This window comes from Bos taurus, chromosome 5 (assembly GCF_002263795.3).
Source record: "Bos taurus isolate L1 Dominette 01449 registration number 42190680 breed Hereford chromosome 5, ARS-UCD2.0, whole genome shotgun sequence".
NCBI classification, from domain to species: Eukaryota; Metazoa; Chordata; class Mammalia; order Artiodactyla; family Bovidae; genus Bos; species Bos taurus.
Window position 1 is genome coordinate 42,823,913 of NC_037332.1, and position 25,949 is coordinate 42,849,861.

Genomic DNA, 25,949 nt, shown 5'->3' on the forward strand with positions numbered 1-25,949 from the left:
GAAGTTTAGTGTTCTTGGTGGTCGCAATACTCTTTTTAGAGCAGCCATATGTGAGGGGTAGAGTCATGGTCACAACACTGGAAACTAGCTTTTCTGCCTAAATCCAGCTTCTAAAATCCATCATATTGCCCCAACTACCAGGAAAATAAATGCCTAGTTTCTGAGTTAGTCCAACAATCAACTTCTTATATTTTTAGCTTGTATTTTCTTTTCACCTCTTGGTCATTAGGAGCAGCAAGGCAAAAATTGAAAAATCTCAACAGAGTTGTTTATATTCTCTTGTTGAAATGAATGTGTAGCTCTGGTCCATAATATTTATACAAGTTTTCCTTTTTACTTAATTGTAATTAACATGCTGTTTATTGCATTCCTTTTACCTTTCCTTAAGAATTTGCTTTTTCCTTCAATTGTTTGCATTGGTATCTTTTGAATTTCCTCCCTCTTATTTATTTTTTGGCATAAATAAAAATTGGTGCTACAGTGGGAGCTTGATAAAGCTTTTTATTATGTTCCCTTTTGTCCAAGAGCAATCATGAGACATAGAAAAGGTCTAAACAGTTTGTCCAGAGTTATGTTACAAAAAAAGAGACAAAGTTTTTAATAAGACTTTGTGTTCTTAGTTTTCCGCATCAGTTTTTATTAAAGGACCAGATTTCCTTCAGTTATTTCTGTTGATTCTGTTGATTTTTTTTCTCTAAATCCTTTAGACTTTTTTCCTGTCCCTTAATTTAAATTTTCTTTTAATTTCTTATATCTGTTTTGTCTTCTTTTTGAAATGTCTTTCTGATTCTGGCCTCATGTCTTACCATTTGGCTTATGGATCCTGTGGAACAGATGTACATTCTCTAATTCAGTAAAGTGGTATTTTCTCTCTCCTCCAGATCATTAGTCAGGGATAGCTAGTTAAAAGGCTTCCCAGGCGGCTCAGTGGTAAGGAATCCACTTGTCAATGTAGGAGATACAAGAGATGCGGGTTCAGTCCTTGGGTCAGAAAGATCCTGTGGAGGAGAAGATGACAACCCACTCTAGTTCTCTCGCCTGGGAAATCCCATGGACAGAGGAGCCTGGCAGGCTACTGACCATGGAGTTGCAAAACAGTTGGACATGACTTAGGGACTCAGCACACAGCTGGGTAAAAACCTAATATTTGCATATTTATAAAACACATCCTTTCTCCAGATTGTTTAGTAAATTTTGTTAAAAACATTGGTAACCTATTTGAGGGGGGAAAATCATAGGTTATTCTCACCTTTACCACACTTCAAAATCAATTACAAATAGATTAAATGGTTAACTTTTTAAAAAACAATCCAAACTCCCAGGAGAAGAATTTCTATGGATTTTAAATCAGTGCAAGAAAATACAAAAGAAAAGGGTAGCATCTTTTCCTCTTTAACTTGTTTTAATATTTAATTTATAAAATTTAATGTTGGACTAGATGTAAACGTACTTTTAAAAAATCCTTTGTAGTTTATGGTAACAATAAGCTGTGTATATGCAACAGATATGTCTGAGAAATAATTAATATCTTATATCATCGAAATCTGTAAGTACATTAATGCCAGATTATAGATTTAAGAAGAGCATGAACAGACAGTTGTCCAAGGTAAGGACCAATAAATGAACAATAGTCATATGAAAATGTGTTTATCCTCATCTCTAACCAAAGAAATAAAAATTAAAACAATGTCACTGCCCATACTGCCTATAAAATTGCAAAATTGAAACATCAGTTTAAATATTAGTGACATTTATGTGACTGAGTCATTTTAGTTTCTTTTTTTAAAACCCCTAAATTTTAAATTTTCTACAATGAACATGTGTTAATTTTACAATAGAAAAATTAAAATAGATATGTATGCATATTTAATCTCTTCTCTCCAACCCAAGACATGACTAAGAAGTGTACACATTTTTAAGTTGATTCTATTGATTTTATTTCTTAATTCCTCTATATTTCAGTTGACCTAAATATTGTTTATTCCTCAAAAATAAGAATTAACCAAAGTAGAGATTTTTCCAAGCTCGTGACATCCTCTGGCAGTATTTTATGGCCAGGGTACAAGACCCCTCATGATAAGGCCTGTGTTTTATGAAAAGTGTTGTCTATAAGGTCAACAGCCTGTGCCAGTTTGACTCCATAATTAAACTTTGAGACATGTCTGAGATATTGAGGTAAAATGTTCTGGAACTGCTTAGGGTTCAGGGGAAACAGATTTACCATAATAAAATGAAAAAAAGAAACAGGTTATCAAGAAAGATGTATTTTGCTATAATGACTAAGTATAGATTCTATCTATTGGTTTCAAAATGTTAAAGTTAACCCCAGTAAAACAATTTTTGAGTTTTTGTGGTGACCTCTTAAAATGAATCCCTTAGAGAAGTATTAGAAGGTGAGAGTTATATAGAACTTTATTCATTACGACCCAAATTAAACACTGGCCAAGCATCTCTTTTTATAAGCAGTTTACTTAAGCTATCTGATTAACCCTTATAATAATCCTCTGAAGTTGGTACACTGAATTGTTTATTTCACAAAAGAGAAGGAAATTGAGATGTATAAAGTCTAGCCAGACCAAAGTCCACCAGAAGCTCATGGGAGAAGCAGGATTTGAGCCCAGACAAGCATGACTGTAAAGATTGAATTTGTGACTTGAAAATTATACTGTTTCCACAATATACATCAATAATCCTATCTTTGGGCTTCCCCCAGTGGTTCAGTAGTAAAGAATCCACCAGCAATGCAAGAGCCATAGGAGATGTGGGTTTGATCCCCGGGTCAAGAAAATCCCCTGGAGGAGGGCAAGGCAACCCACTCCAGTATTTTTGCCTGGAGAATCCCATGGACAGAGGAGTCTGGCTGGCTACAGTCCATAATGTCACAAAGAGTCGAACACCACTAAAGCGACTTAGCAGCAGCAATCATAACTTTACTACCAACAACCGACCCCAACTCTACATCGGGCACTGCACAGACTAGCATAAAGTGCCCACCTTACCTTGCTTTTGTGTGGCAAAGCAGAAAGAGCTTGGATTCTATGTTCTAACATGGGTTGAATCTTTAGTCTGCTATCGTGTTCCTATTAGTTATTTCTTCACCTATGAAACGAGGGAAAATAAGACCTCAGAGAGCTGCTCTGAAAGTTGAGATATCATATGTGAAAGTGCTTAGAACAGTGCTTGGCAAGTAGTAGATGTTTAATAAATAGTATTTGTTTCCTTTCTTCCTTCCCTTGCCAAACAAAAGTCATTCTTCCTGACCAAGTCAGTTTGTATGAAAATGCTTTCTTGGCTCTCAGTTTATCACAGAATCCTTACAAAAATTTTTTTAATTTATTTATTTTTAATAGAAGGATGACTGGTTTACAATATTGTGTTGGTTTCTGCCATACATCAACATGAATCAGCCGTAGTATACAAATTTTACACATTAGATCAAAAGCACCTAAAACAAGGATCCCAAAGACTTTTAATCCTCCAGGTTTAGGCAGAGTATGCCGCGAGAAGCCAAAACAGAAGCTGATATAACTCGATGCTCTGAATTCTCTCTTTTCTGGATTCGGGCAGTCTTTTTATACTCTTGTTTCTATGACTCTTGCTTCTGTTTCAGCTCTCCTACATGACCCTGCCCCCCAGTTCCAAAATACATCTTACACAACAGAACTCTAGCTCAGACTGCTGATATATGATTTCTCAAAGATGCCTTATCATTTCCTGCTCCCACACTTTTGTTTTCCTGCCAGACTCTGTCTCTGAAATAACTGTCTACTCAAAATTTATCTTTTATCTTTAAGACCAAACTCAATTCATTCTCGTTCATACATCTGCTCTGATCACTCTTGATGGAAGAGACCTTGCTTTCTACTAAGCCATCATCTAATAGCACTGAGTGTTCCTCAGTTGGCAGGTTGCAGATACTTCTGTGTTTTAGTGCTGAAAATGGACTGAACAGAATAGTGGTTTTAAATGGCGTCTGATTAGAAGTCCCTTAAGCCACCTCTCCCAGCTTCTTACTCAACTATCTGTGTAACCAGCAAAGCCAAATTCTTACCAATACAGTAAAATCTAAGGCCAATAGGCAAACTATTATCAGAATTAGGAACTTCTGCAATTTAAAGGCCAAAAGAACTGGACTGAGAAACTTTAAAAACCACTTTCCCACTAGAAATAGATTAAAATTCTTGGCCTGAATGTAGAACCACCCTTTGTTCCTCCTCAACTACTTATCTCCTACTCAGAAACACAGGAGGTCTGTCAGTCACCACTGCCAGGCACCAAAAAGGAAAACCTGGTGGGAGCACCATCCCTCTTCTCAGGTAGGTGATTATTTTATGGGGTGGCCATTATGCTATCCCCTAATGCCTAATACAATGATTCAGAAGAGTTAAAAATAATAACAGGAACTACAAAAGTTTTTTTAGGAACATGCTCAAAAAAGGCAGGTAGTCAATATTAAATTTTGAAGTCGGATGTGGGGGTTGGGGCAGTGTGAATTGGATCAGTTCAGTTCAGTCTCTCAGTCATGTCCAACTCTTTGTGACCCCATGGACTACAGCACACTAGGCTTCCCTGTCAACCACCAACTCCCAGAGCTTGTTCAAACTCATGTCTATTGAGTCAGTGATGCCATCCAACCACCTCATCCTCTGTTGTCTCCTTCTCCTTTCAGTTATAACATAAACATATACTAGGGATGTGATGTAAAATATGATGACTGTTAACACTGGTCTATGGTATATTTGAGGGCTTCCCTGGTGGCTCAGAGGTTAAAGTGTCTGCCTCCAATGTGGGAGACCTGGGTTCAATCCCTGGGTGGGGAAGATCCCCTGGAGAAGGAAAGGGTAACCCATTCCAGTATTCTTGCCCGGAGAATCCCATGGACAGAGAAGCCTGGTAGGCTACAGTCCACGGAGTCGCAAGGAGTCAGACACGACTGAGAGACTTCACTTCACTTTTCACTATGGTATATTTGAAAGCTTTTAAGAGAGTAGATCCAAGAGTTCCCATCACCAGGAAAAAACTTTTTTTGGTGTCTATTCGAGATAATGGATGTTAACTAAGCTTATTATTAATCATTTTCTAATATATGTAAGTCAAATCATTATGCAATATGCCTTAAACTTATATTAATACAATGCTATGAGAAGGGGACGGCAGGGGATGAGATGATTGGATGGCATCACCGATTCAACGGACACAGGTTTGGGTGGACTCCAGGAGTTGGTGATGGACAGGGAGGCCTGGCATGCTGCGGTTCATGGGGTCGCAAAGAGTTGGACACGACTGAGTGACTGAACTGAGCTGAACTGATGTATCAATTGTGTCTCAATAAAACTGGGGGGAAAAGTCAGATGTGAGGCTAGACATAAAATTAATGAGAAATTATTTATTTAATGTTGATAAACTTAGAGTGAAACTATATTTATGAATCTCTTCAAACAACATGGGCTTCCCTGGTGGCTCAGAGATTAAAGCGTCTGCCTCCAATGCGGGAGACCTGGGTTTAATCCCTGGGTTGGGAAGATCTCCTGGAGAAGGAAATGGTAACCCACTCCAGTATTCTTGCCCGGAGAATCCCATGGACAGAGAAGCCTCGTAGGCTACAGTCCATGAGGTCACAAAGAGTTGCAAACGACTGAACAACTTCACTTCAAACAACATAATAGCTGAAACATATAAAGTAAAAATTATTAGAAATATAACAAGAAATAACAAACACAATTCTGTGAAAGACTCACTATCTATTTCAGGCTATGAGAAATCCAGTAGGAAAAAAGTAAGAAAAAAAATAGATTGAAATAGTATTTTTAATAATATATCAGAATATAATATATAATGTGATAGATATGTATATATGTACATAGATATGATATGTAGACATATTTATCAATAGATCCATGGATAGTAGCCAAACCAGCTGCCGGCAAAAGCATGTATGAAATATTTAGAAAATTTTATTATAGTTTTTGTCTCAAAGAAAACATCAAGAAATTCCAATAATTAGAAATCTAGTCCATTCTGATTTCTATGTACATTTCATGTACTAGATATTAATAAGGAAAATGAGTGGGCAAACAGCTAAATTACCCTCGAGTTAAAGCAAGAATTAAAGCTACAACTACAAACCATTTAGAAATTAATGAAAATGACAGCATTATATATCAAAATGTAGAATGACACCAAAGCTGCAACTGGAAGCAGATTCGTAAGAGGAAAGAACTGATATATTTTTTGTTTAATGAATTTTTTGTTGTGTGTTCTAATAATTTTCTATTTCTTAAAATTAAGCCCTAACCACTTCAGTGTTTGTTGATGTAGTACTTCATACATGTTAAACACAATTTAAAGGAATTAATATGCTAGACTGAGCCAGACTTGCCTGTGAGTGTCCAGGAGTCGCTGGCAGAGACGTGGGTCAGCAGTGGCCTACTGCGGGGTCAGGGGCACTGAATACAGTGGTATGACTGAAGACTGAACTGAACGTGAACCGAACTATCTGCTTGTATTCTCTTTGCTTGGGTTTATTTGGGCTCGTATATGCCAGCTTTCCATTTTCCTGGGACAGTAACCACTTGGCACCAAATTTGATCACCTGACACACACCTCAGTCCCCTTTAAATTTAAAAATTCTTTAAATTGACCCTCAGTCAGTTCAGTTGCTCATTCGTGTCTGACTCTTTGTGATCCTGTGGACTGCAGCATGCAAGCCTTCCCTGTCCATCACCAGTCCCCAGAACTTGCTCAAACTCAAGTCCATCAAGTTGGTGATGCCATCCAACCATCTCATTCTCTGTCGTCCCCTTCTCCTCCTGCCCTCAATCTTTCCCAGTCTCAGGGTCTTTTCCAAAGATTCAGTTCTTCACATCAGGAGGCCAAAGTATTGGACCTTCAGCTTCAGCATCAGTCCTTGCAATGAATATTCAGGATTAATTTCCTTTAGGATTGACTGGTTTGATCTCCTTGCAGTGCAAGGGACTCTCAAGAGTCACCTCCAACAATACAGTTCAGAAGCATCACTTCTTCGGTGTTCAGCTTTCTTTATTGTCCACCTCTCACATCCATACATGACTACTGGAAAAACCATAGCTTGGACTAAATGGACCTTTGTCGGGAAAGTAATGTCTTTGCTTTTTAATATGCTGTCTAGGTTGGTCATAGCTTTTATTCCAAAGAGCAGACGTCCTTTAATTTCATGGCTGCAGTCACCATCTGCAGTGATTTTGGAGCCCAAGAAAATAAAGTCTGTCATTGTTTCCGTTGTTTCCCCATCTATTTGCCATGAAGTGATGGGACCAGATGCTATGATCTTCATTTTTTGAATGTTGAGCTTTAAGTCAGCTTTTTCAGTCTCTTTCACCTTCATCAAGAGGCTCTTTAGTTTCTCTTCACTTCCTGCCATAAGGGTGGTGTCATCTGCATATCTGAGGTTATTGACATTTCTCCCAGCAATCTTAATTCCAGCCTTCGCTTCCTCCAGCCCAGCATTTCACATGATGTAGTCTACATATAAGTTAAATAAGCAGGGTGACAATATACAGCCTTGATAATATACCTCCTTTCCCAATTTGGAACCAGACCATTGTTCCGTGTTCTAACTGTTGCTGGTTCTAACTGTTGCTTGTTGACCTGCATACAGATTTCTCAGGAGGCAGGTAAGGTGGTCTAGTATTTGCATCTCCTTAAGAATTTTCCACAGTTGTTGTGATACACACAGTCAAAGGCTTTGGCATAGTCAATAAAGCAGAAATAGATGTTTTTCTGGAATTTTCTTGCTTTTTCTATGTTCCAACAGATATTGGCAATTTGATCTCTGGTCCCTCTGCCTTTTCGAAATACATCACGTATTGCTAAAGCCTGGCTTGGAGAATTTTGAGCATTACTTTGCCAGTGTCTGAGATGAGTGCAACTGTGTAGTAGTTTGAACATTCTTTGGCATTGCCTTTCTTTAGGATTGGAAAGAAAACTGACATTTTCCAGTCCTGTGGCCACTGTTGAGTTTTCCAAATTTGCTGGCATATTGAGTGCAGCACTTCAATGTGCTATTTGACCCTCAACACATGCTATTTGATAGTTACTCCTTGATTCCATACAGCTGCTGTTATTAGTAAGAGGCACTCACACCTTCTGTTCAGGACACAGGGAGCCTTTATAGGTTGGAAGAACCACACCTTGCCTCCCAACAAGAGGGAAATCACGGAGAGAGGTTCAATTGTAATTTAGCATAAGGGTCTGTGGTCTTCTTGTTGTAAGTTTATCACAGGATTAAATACATACATATGTAAGTACATACATATATGCATAGATACATATAGGACAAAACATATACATATGTATACAGAATGAAAAAGTTATCTTTTAAGAATTTACCAGAAACTATAAAAAAATACATTTTGAACTTTTAAATTCTATTTTAATGGCAATCATTTGAACTAAAATAAAGAGATTGTTTTTCTCCTCTGAGCTTCCTGTGTTTAATAAAATCATAAAGTATAGTATATTGATGTCAAAAATATTAGCTAGGGTGGGTACAGAATTTTTATACTGGACTCTCAGATACACAGATAAAGTAGGTTTGTGTCACATCTTAGTCCTCAATTCAAATGCTATGTTTACTTTTCCTAAATTTTTCACTTAATTTGTTAGCCATCTTATTCATTTATTAGCCATCTTATTACTTCCATAGCAGCTATATCCCTTAATAAACTATAGTTCATTTTCTCAGTTCAGAGTGGTTTCTCCAACAACAAAACTGTCCATTTGCTGTAGAGAAACTACAGTAATTGCTATCATCAATTATGGTACCCTAAAAGAAGGTCCTTATTTCTATCATAGTTCTCGTTGAATTATGTGTATATACAGGAAGACAAACTGATCTGCTGAAAACAATCCATACAGTGTTTAAACCTAATAACATTTTCCTCCAATGTAGGCGAGGGTCCAACGTATCTCTTACATTGGACATGAGTAGCTTGGGCAATGTTGAACCCTTTGTGGCCATACCAACCCCACGGGAGAAGGTAGCCATGGAGTACCTGCAATCAGCCAGCCGAATTCTCACAAGGTCGCAGCTGAGGGACGTCGTGGCAAGTTCACACTTACTCCAAAGTGAATTCATGGTAAGCCTGCTGTTGGTTATTCACTCTTCAGGAGGCATTTTGATATTCTAGCCACTAGAGGCACATTCTAAATGACACTGTCAGCTCATAGTAAAATGGTTACAGTTCTAAAGGTTACCAGTGCAAAGATTTCAGGTCCACCCTGCATCTCATCAACTACTGGTGCGTGTTCAAACTAGGACGTGATACCTAAATTAAGGCAGAGGGTATAGAAGCTGGCCAGGCAAAGAAGTGGCACGAAGGAGCTGACCATTCCAGGATGACAGAGCAGGCTTGCTTGTCACTATTTGGGGAATTAAATTGTTCAGTTTGACAGGAGCATTAAAATTAAGGTGGGAAGTAACAAAAATTGAGCCTCAGACATAAAACAAATCTAAGACTTAATATGTTACTAAAGGTTTGGATTTATCTTGTGTTTAAAAAAGATTACTATCCAGTTAGGGAGTTTGGGATCGAGAGATACACACTGCTGTATTTTAAATGGAGAGCCAACAAGGACCTGCTGTATAGCACAGGGAACTCTGCTCCATGTTATGTGACAGCCTGGATGAGAGGGAGCTTAGGGGAAAATGGGTACATGTATATGTATGGCTGAGTCCCTTTGCTGTCCACCTGAAACTATCCCGACATTGTTAATAGGCTATACTCCAATATAAAATAAAAAGTTTTAAAAAATTACTATTGGCAGTAGAGTCTGCATTAGAAAGAGGTATTTTGGAGACTCTAGAGATTATCCTGTGAAGCTGTGATTAGTCAAAACTAAAGAAGTAGCAGTGAAAATTGGAAGGGTCTATAGGAGTCTATATTGGAGTCTATTGGAGAAGGAAATGGCAACCCACTCCAGTATTCTTGCCTGGAGAATCCCATAGATGGAGGAGCTTTGTGGGCTACAGTCCACGGGTTGCAAAGAGTTGGACATGACAGACCGACTTCACTATAGGAGTTTACAAGAAGTGGCCTTAATGAGGTAAGTCTGCCAAGAAAAAGGGAAGGTAGGAACGACACTCCCATTTTTAGACTTAGCAACGGGGTACATATAGTTTCTTTTAATGAAATAAGAAACACAAAAGGAAGACTAAATGTAGGCTAAAAATAATGGTGAGTTTCATATAGCTAAAGATGATGATGACCCATCATTGTTGCTGGTGATAATACATAAAACACATTTTATCCAGAGAGCATGGAGACACATTAGACCTTCTTAAGTTGTCCAACTGTTTCCCAAGGGGAATATCCATTTTATAGAACCACTTGCATCTTAAAGCAGATGTACATTTTAAGCCATATCCGTTGGGTATAATAAATTGAACACTGAGGTGTTAGTCAGGTGTTTGCAACCACCCTTTCCTGAGCCAGCCATAGGTTTGATCTATTACTTTCATCACCTGTTAAGTATCCAAAGTAAAGTACTAAGCATGCAGTTGTAAAATTAGACTTTGTAGCATGTATTCTCTCTATGTATGAAGAAAATGAAACCTGGGGGATTAAACAAGCCAATCAATGGTCATGTAAGTGGCCAAAGGTTTGTTTCTCGAACTGCAGATAGCTCTTTGTTCAATAAGACAAGCCTTTAACATGGACTACTTCCCTGAAAGGGAAGATGAGGTCAGCAAGGAATAGAGAGAGAATGCTGGAAGATGATAAATTGTGTGTGTCAGAAAACAAGAAAGAATGGGAAGAATAGAGCTAATCACAGCTTTGCCAAAACAGACTAACCTGTTTGAAATTACTAAGCATGAACAAGTGGTTTCTATTGAACAGTCAACAATTTTGCTTACTTTGGTAACTTGAAACTGTGAACTTATTTAGTTGGCGCAAAGAACAAGAATAAATTATAAATATCTAAAATAATGCAAGTTTCAGAAATGATGTTTTTAAAGGAAGCTACTCCTCTCTATGGACCGAGTCTTAAATTCATAGTATAGTCAGGCTTTTCTTGAATTTTCAGATCGCCTGAAAACAAGGACAGTTTAAATACATTTGTAGATAAGTTCTTTCATTTCAATGAATCCTAGGCTGTCAAGTTTTATTTTCTTTTGAGAAAGTGTAGGTAACAAAAATATTGTTTTATGTGATCCAGGGATAAAAGGTATTTTAATTCACATTTATCTAAGCAATCCTTTGCAGAATTTTAAGTTAGAGAACATACCATTTTGTATAATCAGCTCCTTAAATATTTGTTTAGAACCTTTTGAAAACTTTGGCTTACTGTTTCCTTTGTTCCAGTCAGCATCAGATGCTCACCTTTTAGGTCTAATATATAGAGTGACTCCTGCTCTAATTGTTCCCTCCTCTATCATTTGGCATATATTCTGACTTAATAAATATATTTGTATTCTTGTTAATTGCTAGAAGACAGTGTCTAAATGCCCTTCACTACAAATATTGCACTTACAAACAGAAATGGGACAGTAAAATTAAAAACCATTTCTTAATACAAAAATGCATCATATCATTATTACTTAGATCAACAAAAATTCCCTTTATATTTACCATTTGAGGGGAAGTTTTTCATAATCCTAAAAGAGTCACAATTAATGTTAAGACAGAATCTATCATAATAAAAAAATTTAGTATTAAATCTACAGATTGGAAGAAATCTAAATACACTGTTGAAAAAAATTTCAGCCACCTGTTTATAAATTCCCAGCAATTATGTCAGAACAGGATTCTTAAAACCTAACCAAACTTTTCTATGTCTCTTTAAAAACTACATATCGAATAATACTATCTAACACACAAAGCCAGCTTGTCAGGGTGCAGCTGATGTGTTTAGGAAAGGAAGGGTGTTGGCAAATCAGAGGTGTTAGTCTGTTTTTTTATAAATGACTTTGAAGTCCAGTAGAGCTCTGGATCAGATGGCCCCCCGTGAAGATTTTCTTTGTGGCAGCATTAGATACAGTATTTGATATCACTTATTTTTTCAGGAAATACCAATGAACTTTGTGGATCCCAAAGAAATTGACATTCCACGTCATGGAACCAAAAATCGCTATAAGACCATTTTGCCAAGTAAGTTTCTTGAATTAAATAGTTTATGTTGTACCCCTCCCTCAACATTTCCCATCCTCACAACTTCCATATACACACCAAATTTGGAATTGCAAACACAGCTCAAGACTAATAATCATTAAAGTGGAATTCCCTGGAGGTGGAGTGGTTAGGAGTCAGTGCTTTCACTGCTAAGGCCAGGTTTAATCCCTGGTCGGGGAACTAAGATCCTGCGAGTGGTGCAGCCAAAAAAAGAAAAAAACTAATAATCACTAGAATGGGCTAAGGTTAATAATTTTATCTTGTATTACTCTTATTACATTTCTCACAATTCCAGTAGACACATGGTTCTAAACTTTACATTATGGTCAATTAATTTTCACAAAGGGTGTCAAATAATTCAGGGGAAAAGAATAGTCTTTTCAATAAATGATGCTGAGACAACTGGATAGCCACCTGCAAAAAATAAAATGCCTCACACAACATACAAAAATTAATTCAAAATAAGATCAAAATGGATATTCGAAATGTAAGAACCAAAACTATAAAACTTTTCACATAAAACAGATGTAAATCCTCATGACCTTGAATTTGTCAATGGTTTCTTAGATACGACACCAAAAGTATAAGCAACAAAAGGAAAAAATAAATTGAACTTGATCAAAATTAAAAAGTTTTGTGCTTCTAAGGGTACCATCAAAAAACTAAAAAGATGACACTGACACAAAATGGCAGGAAAATTTATAAATTATACACTTAATAAAGGATTTGTATCTATAATAAATAAAGAACTATTAGAACTCAATTATAAAAAGACTAATAACTCAATTTTAAAATGAGCAAAGGACTTGAATAGACATTTTTCCATAAAAGATATACAAATAGCCAACAAACATATGAAAAGATGCTCGACACCATTAGGCATCAGGGAAATCAAAACCGCAGTGAGATACCACTTCATATCCACATGATTATAATTTTAAAAAAGACAGTAGAAAGAGTTGGCCAGGATGTAGAGAAATTGGAAACGTCATACTTTGATGGTAGGTACAGCTACTGAAGAACAGTCTGCTAATTCCTCAAAAGGTAAAACCTAAAGTTACTGTATGATTCAGATATTTTACTCCTAGGTATATATGTAAGAAAAATAAAAACATGTGTCCACACAAAAGCTGTACACAAATGTTTGTAACAGTATTAGTCATAATAGCTCGAAGGGTAGAAACAACCAAAATATTCATCACCTAATGAATAGATAAATAAAATGTTGTATATTCACATAATATAGTATTATTCAGCAATAAAAAGCAATGCGGTACTAATGCATGCTATGACTTGGATGAGCCCTGAACACATATACTAAGTGAGAGAAGCCATCACAGCCTCATATTGCATGAGGCCATTCATATGCAGTGTCCAGTTAGGCAAATCTGTAGAGATAGAAACTATAGTTGCTGTCAAGTGTTGGGAGGCATGAGAAAAGGAAAGAAAAGGGTATTGAGTTTGTTTGGGAGGTAATGAAAATGTTGCCTTTGCTAGAAATATTTATCTCGCATCCTTACAGAAAAGTCTATAGGGCTGCCTACAGAGCCAAACTGTTGGGGCTCATATCCAGCTGCAGCACTTACTCTATGGCCTTGGGTAAATTCCTTAACTTCATCTGTGAGATAAAAGTAGTAATATCCACCTCACAGGGCTGTTGTAAAGCCCAGTGCTTTGCACATGATTAAGTGCTCAGCGTTACTCTCATAACTCAGAAAGGTATTATTGTTCCTTTCTTACAGAGGATTTGTAGATATTAAAGAAGCAAGATTCAAACCCAAACACATCTGCCCACATGCCTTTCATCACTGATGGCTGTACAACTTTGTGAATTAAACAAAAATAAACTCTGTGATGGTACACCTCACACAAGTGAATTGTATGGTATATGAATTATGTCTCAAAAAAATGCTTTTACAGAAAGACTTCATTATGCATAGCAATCACCTGAGTCCTTGTTAAAAATGTGGCATCCTGTGCTCCACCCTGGGGATTCTGTTTAAATGGGTTCTGTTGGGCCCAGAAATCTATACTTCTACCAAACAGGTGATTCTGATGTAGGTGATACCAGGACCACACTTTGAGAAACACTGCTTAGACTATTTTAAAATTAAATTTAACTCTGTGAAATTTCGGAGAAGGCAATGGCAACCCACTCCAGTACTCTTGCCTGGAAAATCCCATGGACGGAGGAGCGGTAGGCTGCAGCCAATTGGGTTGCTAAGTCAGACACTGCTGAGCGACTTCACTTGCACTTTTCACTTTCCTGCATTGGAGAAGGAAATGGCAACCCACTCCAGTGTTCTTGCCTGGAGAATCCCAGGGATGGGGGAGCCTGGTGGGCTGCCATCTATGGGGTTGCACAGAGTCGGACACGACTGAAGTGACCTAGCAACAACAACCGTGAAATTTTTCGATGTCAAGCAGTGAGCTAAATGCCAGGAACCAGGAAAGAATAAGGAAAATCATATAATATCAAAGAGGTCATGGACCAGAGAAGATACATGTAAATGAGTAATTATGTCCAATGTAAGAGTCCATGGAGTTGCAAAGGACATGACTTAGCAACTAAACAACAACAACAGCCAGAATAGAAATGTTGCCCAAGTGCTGTAGGAGGATGGAGTAATTAATTTTGCCTAGAAAGACAAAAATACTTTGGAGAGGAAGCAATATTGTCAATACCTAAACAAACAGATGGAGTTGGGATCTTGACAAAACCCATAGACATCTCAGGGCAATAACTCTGGAAAGATGGAGCCCCAAAGGTTTGTTTCAAAGTATTAACATGGAAATAGTAGAGTCTTCATAATTCAGTTAATTATTTCCTTCATAAACCTCCAAATTCTCCATATTTATGCTAATAGAGCAAGAATTACCATTAATAGTGTTCATGGAATTCCCCTTCTGTTAGAGTTGGAAACACATTGTAATAGTTACTTCACAGTAACATATTTTTAACTGGTCTTTATAGTTAAACCTGTTTACCTAAGATACAGTTATTGTTGAAAGATATTTTGTTAACTATAATTGGCTAAAGGGAATGAAAGTGCTGTGTGTTACATCTAGTATCTCTTTCTCAGGCTTTTTCATCTCAAATTTACCAAACATAAGTAAGTAGGGCATAAACATGCATTGCAATTATTATACTTAACCACCTAATCTCAGAAGGACTTGGAAATTATTAGGACTGTTTTAAAGTTCAGGCTTCTCTGTTTCCTGCCCAGATGCTATCAGACAACTGCTTCATAGTCCTGTGTCAGCTTTTCCATTCCCAGAACTGGGTGGGTCACTTGAACCAGGGCACCTGTGCTGACAAATGATGTTGCAAATGACGGATTTTCTGTTGAAAATGTCTGTAGCCTGAATACCCCACCCAACCCCCTGTCATGCAAGATATAATCTAGTAAATATAGCATGGACAAGTCACATCATTGGTTGGAAAATCATCAGAAAAGATGGGAATGAATATGAAAATCTGCTATTTATGGTTTATTTTAGACTGTATGATGGGATAAGTTTGAAACATTGCATAAAATAATTTTTAAATGAATAAGCTTTTAAATATTATAATTGTTTTTATTTTTTAACCTACAATAAACTCTTAAGTTTAAAAGCTTCCAGCTTGTGCATATTAGTGAGACTGCATAATTTGGAGGATGCTTTGCAGCAGAAATATGGATGGCCAAGAACTAATTAAAATGTAGCTTTTTTTTGTTCTATGTACAATGTCAGCCTGGCTCTGAATATTCTTAAGTGGCAGATTAAAGTGCTTATGTCAAATTTATATCAAATTATTTTATAATATAAACAAATATTAGTGATGAGAATATCTTTATGTCTTAATTGCAAGAGCAATGGGAAAAAAACTGATATCAGTGTGAAATTTTTTGTACAACAAAGAATTTTTATGTATACTTTGTCCATGCAGTTTATTTATACAACTATAGAACAATATAAATCAAATTTTAAAGTCCTAGTTACTCTGGTCTTCACTTTTTATTTAAAAATGTAAAGTCTAGTAATGTTTCCTACTTACATTATGTTTTCTCTTTTATTTTATTATGTGCCTAAAACAGAGTAGATATGCAAATCAGTGAACCACTCATTAAGGCAACAAGTTGTATGACTCAAGCAGAATGTTGGAGTTAGACTTGATTTCCTATCCTGGCGAAAATATTTACAATTTATGGCAGGCTACTTCATTTTTCTGTGCCAGCCTTTCTTTGCCCTTAAAAATAGTAAAAGTCATACTACCCTATAAGGCTGTTGAAAGAATTACATAATCATATGTGGAAAATGGCTTGGAAAGTTCCAACAAATAGTAAACCCTCAGCAAATGTTCGTTTCTCCTTTCTTTATCTTCCTAGTGAATTCATCATTAATCCCAGAAACAATTCCAGACAATAAGAACACTGACTATGGGAACATTTACAGTTTCAGAAACAGAGTACTAAAGAGCCCTGTTTTCACATAATAACCATCACTGCATTGGCAAAATCACCACTGTCCACAAAAGCTCTCTACAATGAGGGAAATGTTCCCTATCTCCCATGGGTGCTGAGTGCTCAGTCACTTCAGTCTTCTGACTCTTTTGTGGCCCCGTGGACTGTAGCCTGCCAGGCTCCTCTGTCCATGGGATTCTCCAGGCAAGAATACTGGAGTGGGTTGCCATTTCCTTCTCCAGGGGATCTTCCTGACCCAGGGATGGAATCTGTGTCTCTTAGGTCTCCTGCATTGGCAGGTGGGTTCCTTAACTCTAGCGCCACCTGGCAAGCCTGTGTCTCCCATGAGATAGTCATTAGCTGCATGTGGCAATAAGCATTTGAAGTAAAGTGAGTGCACCCAAGGAACTGACTTTTGTTAAAAAAGAAAGCAGCTTATTTTTATTTTTTAATATTTATTTAATTTGACTATGCTGCATCTTGGGTTGCAACCTGTGAGCGCTTTAGTTGCAGTATGTGGGATCTAGTCCCCTGATCAAGGATAGAACCTGGGTGGCCTGCATTGGGAGCGCGGAGTCTTAGCCACTGGAGCACCAGGGAAGTCCCAAGGAACTGACTTTTAAATTTTGCTTTGTTTTAATTAACTTGAATTTACCTACACTTGGCTAGTGGCTACCATATTGGACAAAGCAGGCCTAGATTCTTCTCTCTCTTCCACAACAACCTTGAAGATGATTCCCAATCACCTTGAAGGTGTGACCAGTCCCTGCCCTTCCGTCCGTTTCCCACATCTCCTGAATTCATCTCTGAGAACTGTCCTATTCCTCTCATCTCTGCCTTTGTCCATGACTAGCAGTGATACACTTTTCCCTTATCTAATAGCTTCCTCTCTGACTTCAAACCTTAAACACATTTCTTCCTGAAGAGGAAATCTTCAGACCAGTATGTTGTTCAGTTGCTGTCATGTCCAACTCTTTGCAGCCTCAAGAACTGCAGCACGCCAGGCTCCTCTGTCATCTGTCTCCTCGAGTTCGCTCAAATTCACGTGCACTGAGTCAGCCCAGTATAACCTTTGACAAAATCTGATGTGATTCTAATCAAAATATCAGGATCCATGTATCATTTTGTCTATTAAATAGAAGACCTAAGATCGCCAGAGGTAAAGAGATGGAGAAGAGGGCAGACTTTCATGTGCTCTGTACACCAGACCTATGTGTGTGTAATACTTTGTAGAGAGGAAAAAAGAAACAAGAAGGAAAGAAGAAAGAAGAAGAGAGGGAAGGAGGGAGGAAGGAAAAGGGTGTAAGGAAGAAGGGAAGGGAGAAAAGAATGAAAGGAAGAAAGCAAAGGAAATAAAAAGAGAAGAGCAGGAGAGAGGAGCAAATGTGATCAGTGTCCAATGTAACATTGAATTCATGCACTGCATGAATAAAATTATAACAGTAAAGATGAAAGCAATAATACATGATGACAGTAATGACAAAATTTTGCTTTTTAATACTTAGCTTTTTATTAGACTACACTAGCTTTAAAAAGGCTTCAGTTCATTTTCATTTTCTCCTATTCATCATATATTATATTCTTGGTTTTTTTTAAGTATTTCAAGATCTCTAAATATTTGGAAATACTGTAAATTATCAGTTTTCAACATAAATTTAGTTTAGCTTGACAAGAAACCTGCTTCTAAGCAATTTTGGGGTTGAGTTCCCAGTAAATAATATACATCATAGGCATTATAAAAACTGAAGGAAGTGGGCCTCTTTTCAAGTGTGAGTGGTTTAGGCCATTCGTGGAAACTTTTAATAATCAGTGGATACTGAAAAGAAATTGAAGTTTCTCGTCCCCTTTGCTATGAAAAGAGAAAAATCTAGAAGAAAAGCATTATTTTAACTCTTTATAATTGAAGTTAATTCAATATTAAACCCACTCTGAGCCACATATCAAGTAAAAATCACAAAAGATATAAAAGTTAATTAAAGACAGTCTTTGTTCTCAAGGGGCTCATTACAATCCATTGAGGGCAAGAAAGAATTGAAGCACTTAAAATACAAGATGTTAAATACTAAAATAAAGTTCAAGCAGCCTGAGCAAAGAAGAGAATGCCTAATTCTGCCAGGAAGACAAGGGAGGGCTTCAGGAAGAAAGTATCTCTTGAACTGAGCCCTGAAGAATGAGGACAACTTACCCATGCAGAGACGGCAAGGAAACAATATGTGCAAAAGCACAGAATCTGCAAGAATGTGGAGTAGTTGGGAGATTGCCCTCGACCCTTGTGACTAGAGTACGTACACACAGAAAACTGATGATAGATACATGCGTGCTCAGTCATGTCTCTTTGTAACCCTATGGACTGTACCCTGCCAGGCTCCTCTGTCCATGGGATTCTCCAGGCAAGAATACTGGAGTGGGTTGCCCTTCCCTTCTCCAGGGGATATTCCTGACCCAGGGGTGGAACCTAGGTCTCCTGCATTGCAGGCAGATTCTTTACCATCTGAGCCACCAGGGAAGCCCCACTGACATTCTAAGAAACTTAAAAGAGTAAATCTGGCTAACCTATTCTTTCTTGTTTTCTTCATTAGATCCCCTCAGTAGAGTATGTTTAAGACCAAAAAATGTAACTGATTCTTTGAGCACTTACATCAATGCTAATTATATTAGGGTAAGTAAATAAACCTAAATTTCTTTCTGATAAGCATGTTGATTTACTGTCTGGAATTGTTGGGGTTTTTTTTTCACCCCTCAGAATAGATTAATTTTGTTTTAACTTGGTTACCAGCAAGTTTTGTTTTGCTCACTTGGTCATAATCCATGTCGGTAGGTCTTCCTTTCCTGTGTGTCTGTGGCCACAGTGCTCCCTCTGAGGTGCTCTGGGGAGGACTGCACTTGACAACCCTCAGTACCATGTGCTATGCTCGACTTGTTGAGAGAATAACCACTAGAATGGTGGTGCTTGAATCAATGAAGCCGTGAAAGTATGTAGCTTTTGGACCTGCAGAATTGTTTTGTTTTGAAGATATTTCACCTAAACTTTCAGTGCAAGGCATGGACTTCAGAGCCAACATTTTTTCTTTTTTTCTCAAACTAGGGCTACAGTGGCAAAGAGAAAGCATTCATCGCCACACAGGGCCCCATGATCAACACCGTGAATGATTTCTGGCAGATGGTTTGGCAGGAGGACAGTCCCGTGATTGTTATGATCACAAAACTCAAGGAGAAAAATGAGGTATGACCTTTTTCCAAGTGCAGAACATTGTATTTTTTTCTGTTACTCTAGAACAGAGATTGTTTAAGGACAATTACCATATACTTCCTAACAAATTTAAGATGTTAAGACACTTAAAAGCTAGGTCAGTTTATGCTCCCCCAAAATGGTAATTGGTGTCCTATGAATGATAGCTTTCTTTCAGTGAAATCAATGTGCTTGGCATACACCATTCACATTTGTATCCATGTATCTATGTAAGGAAATGAGGGGCCCTGAATCATCACTCTGATTTATAACAGGGAAATAAAAAATTGTTCATTTACATCATGAGCAATTTTTGAGCACCTACTAAGTGACAGATACTATTCTATTTACTTATTTATTTATGGCTGTGCTGGGTCTTCATTGCTGTGCAGGCTTTTCTCTGGTTGTGGAGAGCAGGGGCTACTCTATAGTTGCGGTTTGCGGGCTTCTCAGCATGGACAGAGGAGCCTGGTGGGCTACAATCTGTGGGATCGCAGAGTCGGACAGGACTGAGCGACTAACGCACACACACACACACATGCACACACTGTGGGGGTGTCTCATGTGGTGGAGCAGGGGCTCTAGGGTGCTCGGGCTTCAGTAGTTGCAACTTGAGGGCTCAAGAGCGCAGACTCAACAGTTGTGGTAGACAGGCTTGGTTGCTTCACAGCGTGTGGGATCTCCCTGGACCAGGGACTGAATCCACATCTCCTACATCGGCAGGTGAGTTCTTTACCACTTAGCCACCAGGAAAGCCCCAGATACTATTTTAGTTGCTGGCACTTTATTAGTAAACAAACACAAAGATTCCTGCCCTTGGTAGATTTTAACTTTCTAGTGAGGGGGAGACAGACAAAAAGCAAGAAGCAGAATTTCATAAGAGTATAGCATATTAGAAGGGATAGATGCTGTAGGAAAAAACAATAGAGTGGGATAAGGGGACTGGGTGTCTGAGATGCAGGGAGCAGTAGGAGAAGAGCAAGCTGCAGTATTATACAGGGGGATACACCTCACTGAGAAAGTGAAATTTGGAGAAAGATTTGAAGTTAACCAAACCAAACAACTTTCTCAATATTTTCATAAAACAAAATCCAAGAAAGAGACAAAATTAGACCCCACATGCATACTAGTAAACTTTTCTAAGGATCTAGCTTATAGAATATGCTTTCTGTATTTTGCATCATAAAAATAAAACTGTGTAATTCCCAAAGAGTGCTATCCTAGGCACTGCCTACATTTCATGACATCTTATTGAGATAATTTACAGTCTGATTTTAGCCAGCATTTGTCTTTGTTTTCTGATCAAAATGACTATGCCTGCATCTCACCCTGACAATAAGAATTTAAGAAAATGGAAATTTCCCTTTTACTCCTTTGGTGAGTTGCAACCACCAACCATAGTATAACCATGCTGCTAATGCAGAAAACTCAGGTACACAAACAGCAACTTAAAGTTCTTTTAAAGTTTTGTTGTTTTCTTCCATTTTTGCTACAATAGACAAAGAATTTTTTTCTGAAATTTATCCTGGGAAAAAAAGTATATTTTTGGCCAGTAGATGAAGTTGTATACTACATTAGCTATATGCTTACTAAATAAATGCATTTCTATGAATCTTATATGAAAGCCTAAAGTAGCATAATAAAATAATCCTTAATATTCTTAGCTATTTCACCCAATATCAACTTGTCAGCATAATAAGCCACTGACAAGTCCTGCACAGTTGTTTAATATCTGTGACAATTTACCTTCATGGCAGGAAAAAAAATTCTTCAAGTTTTAAAGGTATATTCTCTGTGTATTTATACACATGCATGTATACATAGAACTTATGTTAATATGGCAAGCTAAATAATCTGAAAAACCAGTCATACTGAGTGAAATACGATATGGCATGCATAGCAGAGCTTGGGGGAGAAAGTAAATTCTAGTAGTAAAAAACTGAATAAAATTCATAAAACCAGAGAATTATAGGTTATTTGTGTTTTCATGACAATATAAGAACTGGAGACAAAGCCTTGGGCTTGCAGGAGCTAGGACTTAGAACTGAGACCTTCCACGAAGTGAGCACCTGCAAGGGCTATACCTTCAGTGAAAGGGTGAACCACAGAAATAAACCTGCCTACCAAAATAGGATTATAACAGGAATTAATCTATCAAAGTCTGGCCTTCTCATGGGATCAACAGTAAGGTACTCTTGAGTATTCAGAATTCAAAAACCAGGAAGCACCAAGTGGTAAGTAATTAATACAAAATAGTATTTTTTAATGTATATAAATCATTTATAAACTAGTTTATATTCATTTAATTAAAAAATTAAAAGTAATACTGCATTGGTAAGGCACTTTACAAAAACAAAGTCTTCTGCTATCTGCACAGCAAACACTACACAGAATTTCAAAGGAAAAAGCCCAGCAAATATAAACCCAGAAGTCAAACTTCTGAGAAACACATGTAAATAACCAACATAAGTAAAAAGCAGAAACAACGAATAGACCTATAAGAAATTGAAACAATAGAAACTGTAAATATAGGCTTTTTTATAATTAAACATACAAAATATAAAATTAAAAACTTGACAAAAGAACAATTTACTATCAAAAAAGACTAGGAAGATTTAAAAACAAACCAAAGGGGCCTAGAAATAAATATTATACACATTAAAATGAAAAAACTTCATAAGTTGATTGGCAAGCTGGACACAGTTGAATAAATAATTACTGGATTAAAAAGCAGAGCTAAGGAAATTACCTAGAAGATCAAAATGACCAAAAATGTGAAATAGAATTTCAGAGGACAATATTTAGATGTCTAATATATGTCTAATGGATATTTTAGAAGAAAAGGGAGAATATAAAAAAAGAAGTAATATTTGAGGAAATACTGGCTAGGTATTTTCCAAAATTGGTGAAAGACTTGATCTCTCACAGTAAATCCTAGACTGGATAAATAAAATAAATCCACAGCTAGACACATCTGTGGAACTGAAAAACACTGCAGAGATTGTTTTAACAACCAGAATGACTAACAATTGGCTTCTCAGTAGTAACAGCAGAAGCCAAAACTTGGTAGAATAATACCCACAAAGGAATGAGAGGAAATCACAGACACCTTAGAACTTACACAAGATTTAGCAATGCTTCCTGGATCTGAATAGACTGAACTACACCTGCCCACTTTGGTTGGAATTACCATTTTCTGAATAGATTGTCACGATGTATTTTCTCTAAGAACATTCATACCTTTATTAATTCTATTTCTTTTATTAAAAGTAAAATCATACAAAATTGGCATAGAAAAAGCACTGTGATTTATGCGATTACATAAACATAAGGATGTAAATGTTTTGAAACAAGTTTTTTTTCCACTGAAAACATTATTTGTTGCATATTTATTAAGGATAAATACTTGGCAAAACATATATCCCACAAGGATCATAGGTTTAGTAACTGTGTAAGATAAATTATAATTTTTGTTGTCCTGAGCATTTCATTCCTCAAATGTTATGATATATTTGTTTCCTTAGACAAAAAGACAGAGATACGCCAATGGTGCTGTAACTTGTTCTTGAGTCAGGTTTCATCAGGACAGGACAGAAGAAGCCAAGATTGTTGGTTAGTGAGTAAGGATTCCCTAGAAGTTAAGTAGGATGTGACATATTTTAAAGGCCAACAGAGATAATATGAATAATTGGTGAATATGCCAAAGCCCTAACAGACAGTATTCTTCCCTTCTGTCCCCAAGACCAGAGTTTGTCATTATAAGAGAACTGCTGTATGAGATAAATATGCATTTCAAAGTGACAATGAGTTGGTTAACTGACTATGCTCAGACATCTCTGTTCTGAATGTGAATGTGCAAATAGAGCCCGTCTTGTTCTTTCCTTTTCAAGTGCATTAAACCTGAAGCTAATCTGTGGGCTTCCCAGGTGGCACCGTTGCTGAAGAACCCACCTGCCAATGCAGAAGATAGACAGGGTTGGATTTCCTGGGTCAGGAGGAGTCCCTGGGTCGAGAAGATCCCCTGGAGAAGGAAATGGCAACCCACTCCAGTATTCTTGCCTGGAGAATCCCATGGACAGAGCAGCCTGGTGGGCTACAGTCCATAGGGTCACAAAGAGTCAGACACAACTGAAGCAACTTAGCATGCAAACCTGTTGGTACCATTCTCAAAATTCTTGTTCTCTATAGGAGAGTCAAGTAGATCTGTTGAAAGCCAGAATTTTTGAAAAAATAATGTCCACATAAAGGATGACTGAGGTTTTTATTTTTCACTTTGGCTGCATAATTCAGAAATGGAAAAGGTATTATTTTTTCTTACCATTTTTAGCCTCTTGCCTTTTTAAGTGTCTGAGATATATATTCTGGAAATATCAAAGTAAATATTGATACATTATGTTACACTTCTGTGTGCAATTTGCTACATGTATTTTCCCATGGCCAGTCATAATTCCAAATATTGCAATAAAGATTTTGACTTCTGTTATTATTGATTACTCATTAAATTAAAATGAAAATTCCTTTCCATCCAGATTCTCTAAAGATGTACAAAGAATACTATGGAAGAAACTTTAATGTTTTACAAATCAAAATGATACTGAAAAGTCTGGCTCAAAAGAAATAGGCAGTAGACTTCACACTGCCAGGAAGATGCTGTTTACCAAAAATGTGCCAACTTTCAATTGTGTTAAGCGTCATTGTTTGAAATAGACAAAAATCATTTCCTCCAAAAATATGTGAGGGTGGAGTTATCTTTAGAAATTCCCAGGCTTTGTATTTTCATGAACCTTTCTACTTTCTAATAAATAAATAAAAGAATAATTGCCAGCTCTTATTAAATCATCACAATATTCTCATAGTTACTTTATTAAATAAGAATAGGCAAAAAATTTTAAAATAAAGCTGACAAATTAGTTCTCATCTATGGTGTGAAAGGAGAAGCCACTTTTATTGTTGGTAAGTTTGATTTCTTCATTTACGTAAATCTCATGAAGGAATTCCTCTTGAAAGAAATAAAACATTGAAAACACAGTGTTCAAACTTTTAACATGAACTATTGCTTAACTAGAGAAGACACAGCAGCTAAAACCTGAAAAGCTAGAGTAGGATGAGTCTAAACAGGACAAGAAGCATTTCTATATTTCCAAAGTCCTCAGACTAGCTCAGACTTTCTGCTAAGAAAGAAGTGGCTATGAATGTCGGTCATATTATGTGTACAGTGGAAACTATTTTCCACAGACTGCCATTTGTTGAATGTATATAGTACACACAGTTCATATGTTAATTCAGTTCATTTTCACTCTATCTATACAAAGCAAGATTTACTATACCTATGTTATGGATGAGAAATGAAGGTCAGAGTTTAAATCATTTGCCTATAGTCTCAAAGTTAGTAAGTGATGGAGTCCCAATTTTAGTCCAGGTTTATTTGATTCCAAAGCTCACATACTCATTATGCCCCAACATAATAAATGGGCTAAAGAAGGATGTAAAGTAAAGTAAAGTGGTAGTTGCTCAGTCGTGTCTGACTCATTGTGATCCCATGACTGTAGCTCACCAGGCTCTTCTGTCCATGGGATTCTCCAGGCAGGAATACTGGAGTGGGTTGCCATGCCCTTCTCCAGAGGATCTTCCCAAGCCAGGGATCAAATCCAGGTCTCCTACATTGCGGGCAGATACTTTACCATCTGAGCTAAGTGGGAAGCTCATAAATAAAGATGCAAGACATTAAAAGACAAAGTACCCGTTGTTGGCTTCAAGAAGGAATAAGACACCGAACTATCGTTCACGAAGTGAGAGCATTACTTGGTGATCTGGCCTAATGAAATACTTCTCTCGAGTACTTAATACTACCATATTCTGTCTTAAAATTTACATCTTTCATCTGAGTTCACCTATGTGACTTAAATACTTAAAAAACGCATTTTGCCCATTGACCTATTCAGCACTTTGCAAGCGGTTTAACCTCAAAAAGCAAAATAAAGAAATTGTATTTTAAGTATTCCCCAATTTCATTTTCTTCCTTTCTCTAGCTGATAAAATTATGGATAAGATTTATTTTAATTACATTTCTTTGTCCAAATAGCTCTTATGTGCCTTACAGTTTTTCAGCAGGGACCTGCAGAGGAA

The 25,949-nt window shown here is 37.1% G+C and overlaps 1 protein-coding gene across 6 annotated transcripts in view; it reads left to right on the forward strand.

The window, feature by feature from the left end:
- The window catches only part of PTPRR (protein tyrosine phosphatase receptor type R), a 273,204-nt gene that overhangs the window by 212,389 nt on the left and 34,866 nt on the right, over positions 1-25,949 (forward strand). For all 6 annotated transcript variants that reach the window (XM_059886567.1, XM_010805079.3, NM_001113261.1 and 3 more), the window contains 4 exon segments: positions 8,930-9,116; positions 12,044-12,128; positions 19,174-19,253; positions 19,680-19,817. In XM_059886567.1, the coding sequence (XP_059742550.1) occupies positions 8,930-9,116; positions 12,044-12,128; positions 19,174-19,253; positions 19,680-19,817 (490 nt within the window).